The sequence below is a fragment of the Bos taurus genome, chromosome 13 (assembly GCF_002263795.3).
Source record: "Bos taurus isolate L1 Dominette 01449 registration number 42190680 breed Hereford chromosome 13, ARS-UCD2.0, whole genome shotgun sequence".
Taxonomy (NCBI): domain Eukaryota; kingdom Metazoa; phylum Chordata; class Mammalia; order Artiodactyla; family Bovidae; genus Bos; species Bos taurus.
The window spans coordinates 75744742-75757916 of record NC_037340.1 but is presented as its reverse complement, the minus strand read 5'-3'; the positions used below and the strand labels follow the sequence as shown (position 1 = coordinate 75757916).

At 49.2% G+C, this 13175-nt stretch overlaps 1 protein-coding gene across 5 annotated transcripts in view; it reads right to left on the bottom strand.

Annotated features, from left to right (window-relative positions):
* The window catches only part of EYA2 (EYA transcriptional coactivator and phosphatase 2), a 264116-nt gene that overhangs the window by 3868 nt on the left and 247073 nt on the right, over positions 1-13175 (bottom strand). For all 5 annotated transcript variants that reach the window (XM_010811532.4, XM_010811531.4, XM_059892762.1 and 2 more), the window contains 3 exon segments: positions 10989-11103; positions 9909-10030; positions 7512-7612 (listed from right to left, as the gene is read on the bottom strand). In XM_010811532.4, coding sequence (XP_010809834.1) covers positions 7512-7612; positions 9909-10030; positions 10989-11103 — 338 coding nt within the window.

Sequence of the window (13175 nt, the reverse complement as noted above, 5' to 3'; positions counted from 1 at the left end):
CTGTCCAGTCAAAGCTATGGTTTTTCCAGTGGTCATGTATGGATGTGAGAGTTGGACTATAAAGAAAGCTGAGCACTGAAGAATTGATGGTTTTGAACTGTGGTGTTGGAGAAGACTCTTGAGAGTCCCTTGGACTGCAAGAAGATCTAACCAGTCCATCCTAAAGGAGATCAGTCTGAATATTCATTGGAAGGACTGATGCTGAAGCTGAAACTCCAGTGCTTTGTCCAACTGATACGAAGAACTGACTCATTGGAAAGAACCGACTCTTTGCCTGAGGCTGGGAAAGATTGAAGGCAGGAGGGGAAGGGGATGACAGAGGATGAGATGGTTGGATGGCATCACCGACTCAATGGACATGAGTTTGAGTAAACTCCAGGAGTTGGTGATGGACAGGGAGGCCTGGTGTGCTGCAGTCCATGGGGTGGCAAAGAGTCAGACACGACTGAGCAACTGAACTGAACTGAAGGCTGGGATGAGTTACAGCCCCGCCGCCTGCCGTCTGTGATGGAGACTGCTGGCTGGCTCCCTACATTCATTCTCCCCTTCTCTCTCAGAAAATGTTCCTTCCTTGTTTTCTTCCTTTTCTTCGTTTCTTTCCTTGCTAGGCAGGAGTGGCTGAGAATCAAGGCTACATCTTCCAGCTCGCTTTGTGGCAAGGTGTGACTTTCTGACTCAAAAATCCGTCCAATAGGATTTGAGCAGCCGTGATGTCGACCTGTATCTTCTGTGCTCTTAAAGGGCCGGGAAGTCCTCCCCTCCGCCCTCGCCTTGATTTTCCTGGTGGGGGCAATGCAGACGTGGAGGGGAGAGAAGCGGTCTGTGTGGTAAGAGCAGTACTAGGACTGGCAGAGCAACGAGACGGAAGGGGCCTGGGCCCCTGGTGCTGGCCCCGCCCTTTGGGCAGCTAACGGGAGAAAGAGTCGGCTTTCCACTCTTGAAGCTGCCAGCCGGCATCTCTGGCGTCGCAAACTCCGCTGAACAAAACCTGGCCCTGCTGAGGACTACCTTACCCACTCCCTCAGCCTGGATTCAGTGACACTTGCTCCTGTGGACTTTGCCCAAACAAGATACTGGGGTGAGTTTTTGTTATGTGGGCTGACTTTGTTTTTTTTTCTTATTTAAGCTATTGTATTGTGAAGTTGCTCAGTCGTGTGTGACTCTGTGCAGTCCCATGGACGTTAGCTTAGCAGGCTCCTCCGTCCATGGAATTTTCCAGGCAAGAGTACTGGAGTGGCTTGCCATTTCCTTCCGGGATTTGAACCTTGGTCTCCCACATTGCAGGCGGACGCTTTACCCTCTGAGCCACCAGGGAAGCCCAAGCTATTTTATTAGATACCTGCAAGTTGTATGGATGTGAGAGTTGGACTGTGAAGAAGGCTGAGGGCCGAAGAATTGATGCTTTTGAACTGTGGTGTTGGAGAAGACTCTTGAGAGTCCCTTGGACTGCAAGGAGGTCCAACCAGTCCATCCTAAAGGAGATCAGTCCTGGGTGTTCATTGGAAGGACTGACGCTAAAGCTGAAACTCCAATACTTTGGCCTCCTCATGCGAAGAGCTGACTCATTGGAAAAGACTCTGATGCTGGGAGGCATTGAGGGCAGGAGGAGAAGGGGACGACAGAGGATGAGATGGCTGGATGGCATCACCGACTCGATGGACGTGAGTCTGGGTGAACTCCGGGAGTTGGTGATGGACAGGGAGGCCTTGCGTGCTGTGGTTCATGGGGTCGCAAAGAGTCAGACACAACTGAGCGACTGAATTGAACTGAACTGAACTGAAGTTTAGCTCAAATGAATACTTTTATATTTCTAATTTTTTAGTAATGACGTTCACCTTAAAATCCATTTCTTTGATATTAATACAGCTATACTGGCTTTCATTGTTAGTATACATATGAACACTTTTTCTGTATTTTTCAACTGTTCTCTATATTAGGAATCTTTCACATTCAGCCAGCTTAAAAAAAAAAAACTGTCAGAAAATCACTGACTTTGAAATTGTGCTTCATTCCCATTTATTGTGATGACATTTGGCTTTTTTGATATCAGTTTACTTTTTTTTTTTTTTATCAGACTTCCCCGGTTTTCTTTGATAAACTTCTTTGCCTTATTTATCTTTGGCTGCGTTGGGTCTTCATTGCCATGAGGGCTTTTCTCTAGCTGAAGGGGCAGGGGCTACTCTTCAGGCGTGGTGTTCAGGCTTCTCATTGCAGTGGCTTCTATTGTTGTCGACCACGGTCTCAGGGCAAGTGGACTCTGTAGGTAAGGCTCCTGCGCTAGAACACAGGCTCAGCAGTTTTGATGCATGGGCTCAGTTGCTCCGTGGCACGTGGGATCCTCCCGGACCAGGGATCAAACCTGTATCTCCTGCATTGGCAGGTGGATTCTTTACCACTGAGCCACCAGGGAAACCCCCTCTTCTTTGCTTATTTTTAATTAGATTCTTTGCTCAATTCATCTTCCCTCTTTGTTATGTGCAAATTCGGACTCCTGTTTTCTTTCTCTGCTGGCTCCCCTGGAGAGAGACCCTCCTCTGAATTTCTGAAGATGGATTTAGCTTTCTCCTGCAGCCCCAGGGAGTAGTAACTTTGGGCTATTGAGTAGTAGCTTTGGGCTACTGAGGGCTAACTCTGCACGGTTCCTCTGCTGGCCCCCCTGGTGTCTGTTCTCTGCAGGTGTGATAGATTAAAAAGGCAGCTCAGAGAGGGTTGCTACTGGCTGAAGGCCACACAGCCAACAATGGCAGAGCTGGGATTTAGGGCAAAATACGCTCCCCTGGCCACCTGTTTCTGTGAGAGCCAGGTGGCTGTAGGGTGAAGCGAGGGAAGCGCCAGGGACACAGAGTTGAAAGAGGCACCTCCAGGACTTCCCTGGAGGTCCAGTGGTTAAGACTCTGTGCTTCCACTGCACGGGGCATGGGTTCAATCCCTGCTTGGAGAACTAAGATCTCAAAAAAAAAAAAAGGACTCCTTTAGTTTATCAAGAGGCATCTCTCAGCTCCCCCTCCTCCTGGCTCTCTAAGGGAGGGCGACCCTGGACTAACAGTTCTCAAAGCAGCAGCCTGCCCCCTAGGAGTGACTGTGTGAGTTTTGACTGTTGTCATGATTGGGGGGCACAACACATGGGGCAGGTGCCTGCTTCATCCCACACACCTTAGACTTGAATGATTTTCAAATGTTCTGCCAGATATTTAAGTATAAACCCATTCATAATAACCTGAGTGGAGACCCTTAACTCCACTTTGCCACATAAATAGAGTATCTTTCACATGCTTTTAATAAACGTTTTCCAGGGCTGCAATTACTGTGTGAACTGGGGAAGCCTATATTTTGTTTTACTCCGAGCCTAACCACGGGTTGCTCTGCAGTTTGGAGCAATCACGTGACGGCCGCAGCAGCTCGATGGCTTTGTGAGTGGCCGAGACTGCACATGTGTGTCCTCCTGCATTTGCTGGGCTGCATCCTCAGTGACAGCACTTCTGGGTGCAAGGCTCTGTGCTCAAACATTTACCTACTGGAGCACATGTTATTGTGAGTATAAATACGTGTGTGTGCTCAGTCGTGTCCAACTCTTTGCGACCCTATAGACCGTAGCCCGCCAGGCTCCTCTGTGCATGGGATTCTCCAGGCAAGAATACTGGAGTGGGTTGCCATGCCCTCCTCCAGGGGACCTTCCTGACCCAGGGATCGACCTTGTGTCTCTCATGTCTTCTGCATTAGCAGGTGGATTCTTTACCACTATCGCCACCTGAGGAACCCTTGAGTACAAATGACTTTCCCTTATTTCATTAAAAAAATTTTTTTTGATGTAGACCATTTTTAAACTCTTTATTGAATCTGTTACCAGATGCTGCTGCTTTATGTTTTGGTCTTGAGACATGTGGGATCTTAGCCCCCTGTGGATAGAATCTGCGCCCCCAGCACTGGAAGGCGAAGTCTTAACCCCCGGACCACCAGGGAGGCCCCGCCCTTATCTCTCTCTCTATCACTGGATGTTGAGCTCCAGGACGCTATGGTTTTTTTTTCTTTTAAAATTTTCCTGGGGCAGGCCATTATGGTTTTAAGGGGGTTTTATTATCCATTAGTATTTCATTTCAGGATAGTAAATAATCATTTCAAAACATTTGCTCAGTCAGTTCAGTCGCTCAGTCTGACTCTTTGTGACCCCATGGACTGCAGCACACCAGGCCTCCCTGTCAATCACCAACTCCCGGAATCTACTCAAACTCATGTCCATTGAGTCGGTGATGCCATCCAACCATCTCATCCTCTGTCATCCCCTCCTTCCGCCTTCAATCTTTTCCAACATCAGGGTCTCTTCAAATGAGATGCTTACTCCTTCGAAGGAAAATTATGACCAAACTAGACAGCATATTAAAAGGCAGAGACATTACTTTGCCAACAAAGGTCCATCTAGTCAAGGCTATGGTTTTCCCAGTAGTCATGTATAGATGTGAGAGTTGGACTATAAGGAAACCTGTGCGCCGAAGAATTGATGCAACTGCAGTGTTAGAGAAGACTCTTGAGAGTCCCTTGAACTGCAAGGAGATCCAACCAGTCCATCCTAAAGGGATCAGTCCTGAATATTCATTGGAAGGACTGACGCTGAAGCCGAAACTCCAATACTTTGGCCACTTGATGCGAAGAGCTGACTCATTTGAAGACGTTTGAAAACATATGCTACACTGTCCTAAGAAACGCCCTTTGACGTGAGAAGGCAAGTAAACAGCAGTGACTGCTCCATGGACTTCCTTGTCATTCTCCAGGTGAGAACCAGAGGGCGGGTAGGGAGGTGCCCACAGCCAGAGGCCTAAGCAGGTTCTCAATCTGCTTCTATCAGAGTTAAAGTTTATTTTGATCGCTGTCACATGCTTGGGCAGAAGTTCTCAGTTAGATCTGAACTTGGAAAAGGGGCTCTAGACTCCCCCTCCCACCCCAGAAGTGGGCTTCAGGTAGGTTCACCAGAGACCAGCTCTTGACCTGGCACACCGGTCCTGGATTCATGTGATAATTCATGAGGTTCACACCACTGTTTTGGTCATATCCTGGTGTATCATCCATATCAGTCAGCTCACTTGCTCAGTTGTGTCCGACTCTTTGTGACCCTATGGACTGCAGCATGCCAGGCTTCCCTGTCCATCACCAACTCCTGGAACTTGCTTCAACACATATACATTAAGTCGGTGATGCCATCCAACCATCTCATCCTCTGTCGTCCCCTTCTCCTCCTGCCTTCAATCTTTCCCAGGGTCTTTTCAAATGAGTCAGCTCTTCACATCAGGTGGCCAAAGTATTGGAGTTTCAGCTTCAACATCAGTCCTCCCAATGAATATTCAGGACTGATCTCCTTTAGGATGGACTGACTGGTTCTCCTTGCAGCCCAAGGGACTCTCAAGAGTCTTCTCCAACACCACATTTCAAAAGCATCAATTCTTCGGTGCTCAGCTTTTTTCATGGTCACCCCAATAGCTATGATTAATATTTTCTCCTCTAAATTGAATGTAAGCCATGCCGTGTGGTGTGTGGGATCTCACTTCCCTGACCAGGGATCAAACCTATGTCCCTGCATTGGGAGTGTGGAGTCTTAGCCACTGGAGGGCCAGTGGTAAGGACAGCCAGGTAAAGAAGTCCCTCAAAATCAGTTCATTTTTAAAGTTAAAGAAATCTGCTTTAAAAAGAAGTACTCAGAGTAAAAGCTGAAGTCCCTCTGAAGGCCCAAGGCACCTCCACGACTGCACCTCCCTGACCCTCCGTGCCCTCTGCTTGGTGCATCCCTGAGCCCACCCCACCTCTCTGCAGGAAGCTCCAGCCTTCGGACCTTTGAACTCCTTGGTTCCTCTCCCAAAATTCCCTCCCTCTGATGCTCACTTCATCAGAGGGAAAAGTTACTTTTGAACTGTGGTGTTGGAGAAGACTCTTGAGAGTCCCTTGAACTGCAAGGAGATCCAACCAGTCCATCCTAAAGGAGATCAGTCCTGAATATTCATTGGGAGGACTGATGCTGAAGCTGACACTCCAACACTTTGGCCACCTGATGCAAAGAATGGACTCATTAGAAAAGACCCTGATGCTGGGAAAGATTGAAGGAGGAGGCGAAGGGGATGACAGAGGAAGAGGTGGTTGGATGGTGTCACTGACTCAATGGACATGAGTTTGAGTGAACTCCGGGAGCTGGTGATGGACAGGGAAGCCTGGCATGCTGCAGTCCATGGGGCTGCAAAGAGTCGGACACAAGTGAGCGACTGAACTAACGGATGTTCACTTGGCTTACTTCCTCTCCTCCCACCTCTGCTCGGCTGTCACCTCGCAGCCAGGCCGGCCTTGATCACCACATACACTCCTAGCCTGCCCCCCCCTAGCGCCGCCTTTGTTTTCCACTCCCCACTTTACTTTTCTCCCAAGCTCTGGTGGTCATCTGACACGCTTGTTACACTTAGGTGCTGACTGCTTGTCCCCAGGCTGTGAGCTGAGTGAGGGGTGAGACGGTCCGTGTGTTCTGCTCACTGCCCAGGCACAGCGCCTGCAAGAGAGGCCACACACAGTAGGTGCTCAGCTAACGGAGCTTGCACTCCAGGTGGAGGGTCGGTGATGCAGCCACGAGTCACAAAGGTAACTCTTTCACGACAAGAGGGGATACGCCCTTGGAGGAGGAATATGGAGAGCTGGGGGAGGGAAGTGCAGGCAGGCTTCACTGAGCTGGAAGGTCGGAGTGGGAGCTGGGAGGGAAATCCTCCTCTGGAGGGAGGCTGAGGTGGAAAAGGATGAATCAGGAAGAGTAAGGGGAGGAGCAAGGAAGGGAAAGGGAGGAGCCTTCCAGGAGGCTGGACCAGTACATGCAAAGCCTTCTAAGCTTCCCCTCTCCCAAGCCCGTCTCAGGACCTTCCATCTTCTTGTGGGTTTCATCCACTGAGACCCTAAACATTTTTGCATTTCCTTAGAATCTGTTTCTGAGACAGGAAGGGGGAATTCAGGTCCCCCAAATTAAGCTCTGTGACATTAACAATCCACTTCCCAGGCCTCTGGGTGGGGGGGGGGGGGGCGGCAGGCTCTCTGGGATGCTGTCGACAGGTCCAGACCCCAGACTTTAGCAGCTGTTTCTTTTCCAAGAACAGAGCTACGGCCACCAGAACCCCCCTGCCTGTCTCCTCATGGGCCTGAGATCACAAAAGCAGGATTTTCTTTTTTATTAGCTTAATGCTGTCTTTATTAACTGGGAAGGGTTCCTGGAACATATGATCAGTGAGTATTAAATAAAACACACACGTGCACCAGCTCCCCCACCAGCCTGCCCTGACGGAGGGTCTCTGGGCTCCTGAGCAGTTGTCCCAGAAACAATGCAAGGCTACCAGGGGCGGCAGCCAAAGGCACGGAGGGGGGATTTGCAGAAGGAAATGACTCAGGATGCTTCTGCGATTTCTGAGTGGGAGTGGACCAGTGACCAAAGAGCCTGGAAAGGAGACAGGCTCAACAGAGGAGGGGGAAGCAGCCTGAGAGCTGCGTGGAGGAAGTACCTTTTTGGCTCCCTGCTCCTCTTCCACTCCATCGCCGATCACGATGTAGACGGCCTTTCTGCCAAACCTCTGCATTATCCTCTCGAAGCAGCTCTCCTTCCCTGCATGCACGGAAGGAAAGGGAGATGCTCGGTGAGGACCTGGGGCTGCGGTGAATAATCACCACTAATAAGAGCTTACTTTGTGCAGCCATCTTCCTAAGGACCTGGGATGAATCATTTCATCCTTGAGCAAACCTGGAGGTGTCCCTGTCCCCAGGTGACAGGACAACAAGACAGAGGCCCAGAGTGGTTAAGAGGCTGGTCCACGGGGACCCAGCAGAAAGGCAGAACAGGGGTTTGAAACACGCTCTGGTGTCTGTGCAGCTGTCCGGTGTAAGAGCGATGGACCCGTTTTACAGATTAGACGTGAAGCCCCGAGAGGTGAGGTGATCTGCCCAGGGTCCCAGGGTTAGGAAGCAGAAGTGTCGGGCTTCACGTGTCCGAAGATGGGCAGCCTGGCACCAGGGTGGCCCTCATGTGATTCCCTGGTTTGTTTTTCTCTTGCTTCGTGTAGATGATCATCTTTTCATGTTTTCCTTCGTCCCAGGTGGCCAGGCAGCAGCATCAATCCTGGCACACTGAATTCAGATCTTAGCTCAACCTGACCTCGTCGGCAAGTTTAGGAACTACCATCATAACGAGAAGCGTTCTAATCGTGACAGCTGTGACTCTATGCTGGTGCCTGCTGAGCGCTTCACCTATATCAGCATTTCTCAGCCTCGGTGCTCCTGACGTTTTGGGCTGGCTAATTTCTTTGCCACCCTGAGCACTGAAGGATATCCAGTGCCATCTCTGGTCTAGAACTTTAGTAAAGGCTCTGCTCTAAGGAAATGCTTCCAAAGTATATATTATAAATTGATTTTTTCTCCAAAACAAAACACAGGTAAAAATATCTCATCAAAAACATCTTAACTAGATTTTGTATTATTATACATTTTTAGGTGATACACACACACACACTAATCAAGACACAGTGTCCCTCTACCCCTACCCCAGAAAAACCAATATTACTTGTCCTGATGACAAATGCTGCTGTTCATTTTTAGTTACTGAATTCTCTTATTTGATGAGAGCTCTGAGCCTAAGGTGTTTTATCTGTTAATAAGGGAGATCAGCAAATATGAAAGAGTTGTTGAAACAGGATAACACTAAATTGAGACACTTCTTGAAAGAGCATTAAAAAAATCAACAGTCTTCTGTGTGGTTCAAAGTTAGGTTATTCAATGTACTACCTAAAATAAAACCACCTCATGTACCATCCTGGGGTGGGAAATGTTTTCCTATTCTTCCTTAATAATAGAATTTCCCGAGTTTTACCCGGGCCTGCTGCTGCTACTGCTGCTAAGTCACTTCAGTGGTGTCCGACTCTGTGCGACCCCATAGACGGCAGCCCAACAGGCTTCCCCGTCCCTGGGATTCTCCAGGCAAGAATACTGGAGTGGGTTGCCCTTTCCTTTTCCAATGCATGAAAGTGAAAAGTGAAAGTGAAGTTGCTCAGTCGTGTCCGACTCTTGGACTTAGCTATGGTCATTTAGCTATGGACTACATTTCCCAGATTCCCTGGCAACTAGTTGTGGCCACGTGACTAAGCTAGGCCAATAGGTGAGTAGAAGTAAACCCCGCCCCCGGTGTTATTTTTAGAATACTGGCGGTGTATCACCCCTTCCTCTTTTCTCCCTTCCCATAAGCTAGAATAACAATATGGCAGATTCTGATTTGACCATATACATGAGAATAAAATTAGAAGGGATGATGATGGGAAAAATGGGAAGAACCTTGCTTCCTGGATGAGTATGAACAGAATCACCCCATCAGCCTGGATCACTCGCCTTTGGTCTGTTTGACCTCTGAGAGAACTTAGCTTTGGCCCTAATGTAATTAGGGTCTTCCCAAAGGTGGGGCTAGAGGTAAAGAACCTGCCTGCCAATGCAGGAGACAAAAGAGATGAGGGTTCGATCCCTGGGTCAGGAAGATCCCCTAGAGGAGGGCATGGCAACCCATTCCAGTATTCTTGCCTGGAGAATCCCATGGACAGAAGAGCCTGGTCGGCTGTGGTCCACAGGGTTGCAAAGAGTCAGACATGACTGAAGCGACTTAGCACACACACACGCACTAATGTAATTAAACCCTTGTATTTGCGGGTATTTGTTAATAGCAGCTTTGTGCATATCTTACTAATACACTTTGGAAAACTGCAAAACTAAGCAATTTCTCTAGAAGCAGAGGTTATGAGAGTGGTTTGGGGAATTTGGTCATGCCTCGGACAAATTCTTTAACTTCCCTGGTGTCGTTAAACCTCTCATCCCGGCAGGCAAAGTCGACCTTACCCTCCCCCTGTAGGTGCAGGTTCCCCTACCTGTCTTGGTTGCACTGTAGATGTTCTCAATAGGAAACACAGAACCCAATCCGTACAGCAGGACTTTGGCCAGGGCAGGAATTAGTTGAGTGGTGGTGACCAGCACGTTGACACAATTGGGCCTGAGGACAAAGAAGACTGTGGGTCAGAACTCCAGGATAGCACAAGGAGTTTAGTAGCTGAGCCTGGAGTTGGTGGGAATTCTGGTGCGGTTTGGAGGCTCTGGCCAAGTCATCTTCAGGTGAGGGTGGATGGAGCTCCAGGATCCTCCCGCCATTCCTCTCTTTTAAGCCTCCTGACGCATTACAATTGAATACAAGTATAATACTTCTATTTACAAAGCAAATGTTAATTGCAAGGGTCACTAAAATAGCTGCAGGGACCTGCTGGAAACGTACCTGAGCGGTACAGAACAAGTGTGGGAGATCAGGGAGACGTGAGGCCTGGCATAAGGACTGGAAAGCACGTGCGAGTTCTGACACCTGACATCCTCAAAACCTTTCGGTTCTGGATTAACCTTCCCTGTCTTTGGGGCCAAGTGTGTATCAGACAAAATGCATCAGTAGGGTGGATTCAGCTCACGGGCTGCCATTTTGTAACCATTCATGTATTGGGTCACAAGAATTCTGATGTTGGTACAGAGTAATTTGTTCTCTGCTGCAGGTGATTTTTTTTTTTTTTAAGAGTAAGAGGCAATTTATTAGGAGGCCTAGAATGAAACTGGACTCCCCTGACCTCACTAAGGGCCCACCAGATAAACTGGGGCATTCTATAAAATGGTTTTCACCGGGCGATGTTGTGGCTGCACGGTGTTGTGGGCAAGAGTGGACGGGAGAAGACAGACCTACGGACCAAAGTCTTTAGCTCTGCTGGCCCCTGACTGAGTCTCTGCAGCTATCTGCTCATCTATGGGACAAGGTGTCCATGGTGCCTGGTACATCCCAGCTTTATCAAATGTCTGGAAAGTGTGCCAGGGAGAATTTGGAGAGTTCGATTGTCCCAGTGTGGATGTGAAGGGGCCACCAGCCTTGAATGGGAGAAAGTTCAGCGGCACAAAGAGAAATGGGGGCTCCCACCTACCGGGAATTGATGAGGTTTAGTGCCTTCAGAGAGTGGGTCAGCCAGAGGTCAGTCAGAGCTTCCAGCTCGGCTCTGAGCTGTAGCCAGGTCTCTCTTTTGGGAGCTCCTATCAAGCCTGTGGACAAAGCAAAAAAACATACAGTTATCATTTTAGAGATCTGGGGAAGTAGGGTGACAGAAAGGGAGTCTAGCTACTGTACTTTGAGGTTTCAAGTCAGGTGACACCCAAGGACAACTTCAGTCCAGTGACCTAAATTTTATTTTGAGATTGACTGATAGGCTCAATGGATGGATGGATTGATCATTCACTGCCTCCCAGATGCTGACTTATTAAGCATTTTCTCTTTACATCCTGTATCTTGCTCTTTTCCAGACACACTTACTGAAACCCTTAGGATGCTGCTGTCTACAGTGACTCCTGGGTTGGCGGCTGCAGCCCTCACTGGGCTGGTTCTGTGATGCAGAAATAGCTGAGGGCGGGGCAGCAGGAAGGGGCTGCACACCCGTGTTCTGCCAGCCGCCAGCTCCTTGCCTGTTGATACATCAGATAATTTCCCCTGAGCTGACTGGAAAGCAGAACAGCCCGACAGAAGCCCTGAGCATTTCCTGGGGCTTAACTTGGATGAGGACCCGAGGGCCTCTGTTGGCTGACTCGGTCCCTGTCACCCCTACTCCAAGCACACCTGCTTCCCTCCATCTGTGTGCAGAGATGGTGAGCAGGCAGGGCCGACCACGAAGCTCTCTGCTTCCTTCCTGCAGCTGACAGGCTTGGGTGTGAGAGACCGTGAAGTGTGGGCAGAGGTGGAGAAGTCACCGGCCCAGGACTGGCTCCGCCGCTTGGGCTGTGAGACTCTCTGACCGCAGTTTCCACCTTGGTACAACATGCGTGATAAAAACTGATACCTGGCTTCCCTGGTGGCTCAGTGGTGAAGAATCCGCCTACCAGTGTGGGAGACACAGGTTCGATCCCTGATTTGGGAAGATTCCACATGCCACGAGGCAACTAAGCCCGTGCGCCACAACTACTGAGCCTGTGCTCGAGAGGCTGGGAGCCGCAGCTACTGAAGCCCACACGCCCTAGAGCCGGTGCTCTGCAACAGAAGCCACTGCCGTGAGAAGCCCCTGCATCACAACGCGAGAGCTGCCCCCTGCTCTCTGCAACTAGAGAGAAAGCCCGTGCAGCAACGAAGACCCAGCACAGGCCAAAAGAAATAATAGAAAAATTATTTAAAAGAAAGTTGTTACAGAGGTGTTGTGAAGAGCAAAAAACCTATTAGACAAAAAAGCCTTCGTAACAGAGCCTCGCATGGAGGAAATGCTCAATAAACATTCGCTGTTGCCAGGACTGCAGCCTCAGACAAGGCAGAAAATCTGTCCTGAAGAACTGATGCTCTATCCGCAAAAAGCAAACAGAGAAGAATCTAAAAGACAGCGAAACTGAAAGGAACCAGTGATAAATGCTACTGTTTACTGAGTGCCTGCTGCATTCCAGGCACAGTCCTGCCTTTTGTATGCATTAACAACAAACCTTTCAGTCACCAGGGAAGCAGAATTATTTTTATCCCCATTTCACAGACTTAAGAAACTAAGGCTCAGGGAGTTAGAAAGTGGCCGCGCTGGGACTAGAAGTGGATTCTGTCCAGTTGGAGACCCTGAATTCTTCCCGGGACTCGACTCTTTCTGGGAATGGGGTCAAGGTGTAGACGGCAGATTCTATTATCCGCCTACTCAAATCTAATTCCCTTTACCGGCCAGTAGCTGGTTAGAGACATCGTGATAATCAAAAACATCCCCATGTACCTCCCGGGGAAGAAGCAGCCTCACCTGTTAAGAGTCAAAGGCCTAGAGAATTCCAGAAATATTGATCAAGGGCCTGGTCATTGGTGAACCCACCCTGCCTCCAGCCCCTTCCAGGTTTCTTGTTCAGTATGATAAACCAACGCTCTCCTGCCACTGAAGCTGGTGGCTTTCACGACTTGGCCGCACAGTAGAATTGCGCAGGGAACTCAGTAAGTCCCAAAGCCAAGCGGCAGCCAGGCCAAGGAAAGCAGAAGGGGAAATTCCTCGGGGGGTTCCAATATGAGCCAAGCTTGCGAACCAGTGTTTTCACGAATCACCTGGGAATCTTATTAAAGACACAGATCTGACTCAGTTGCCTTGGGAGGGGCCTGGGCATCTACATTTCTC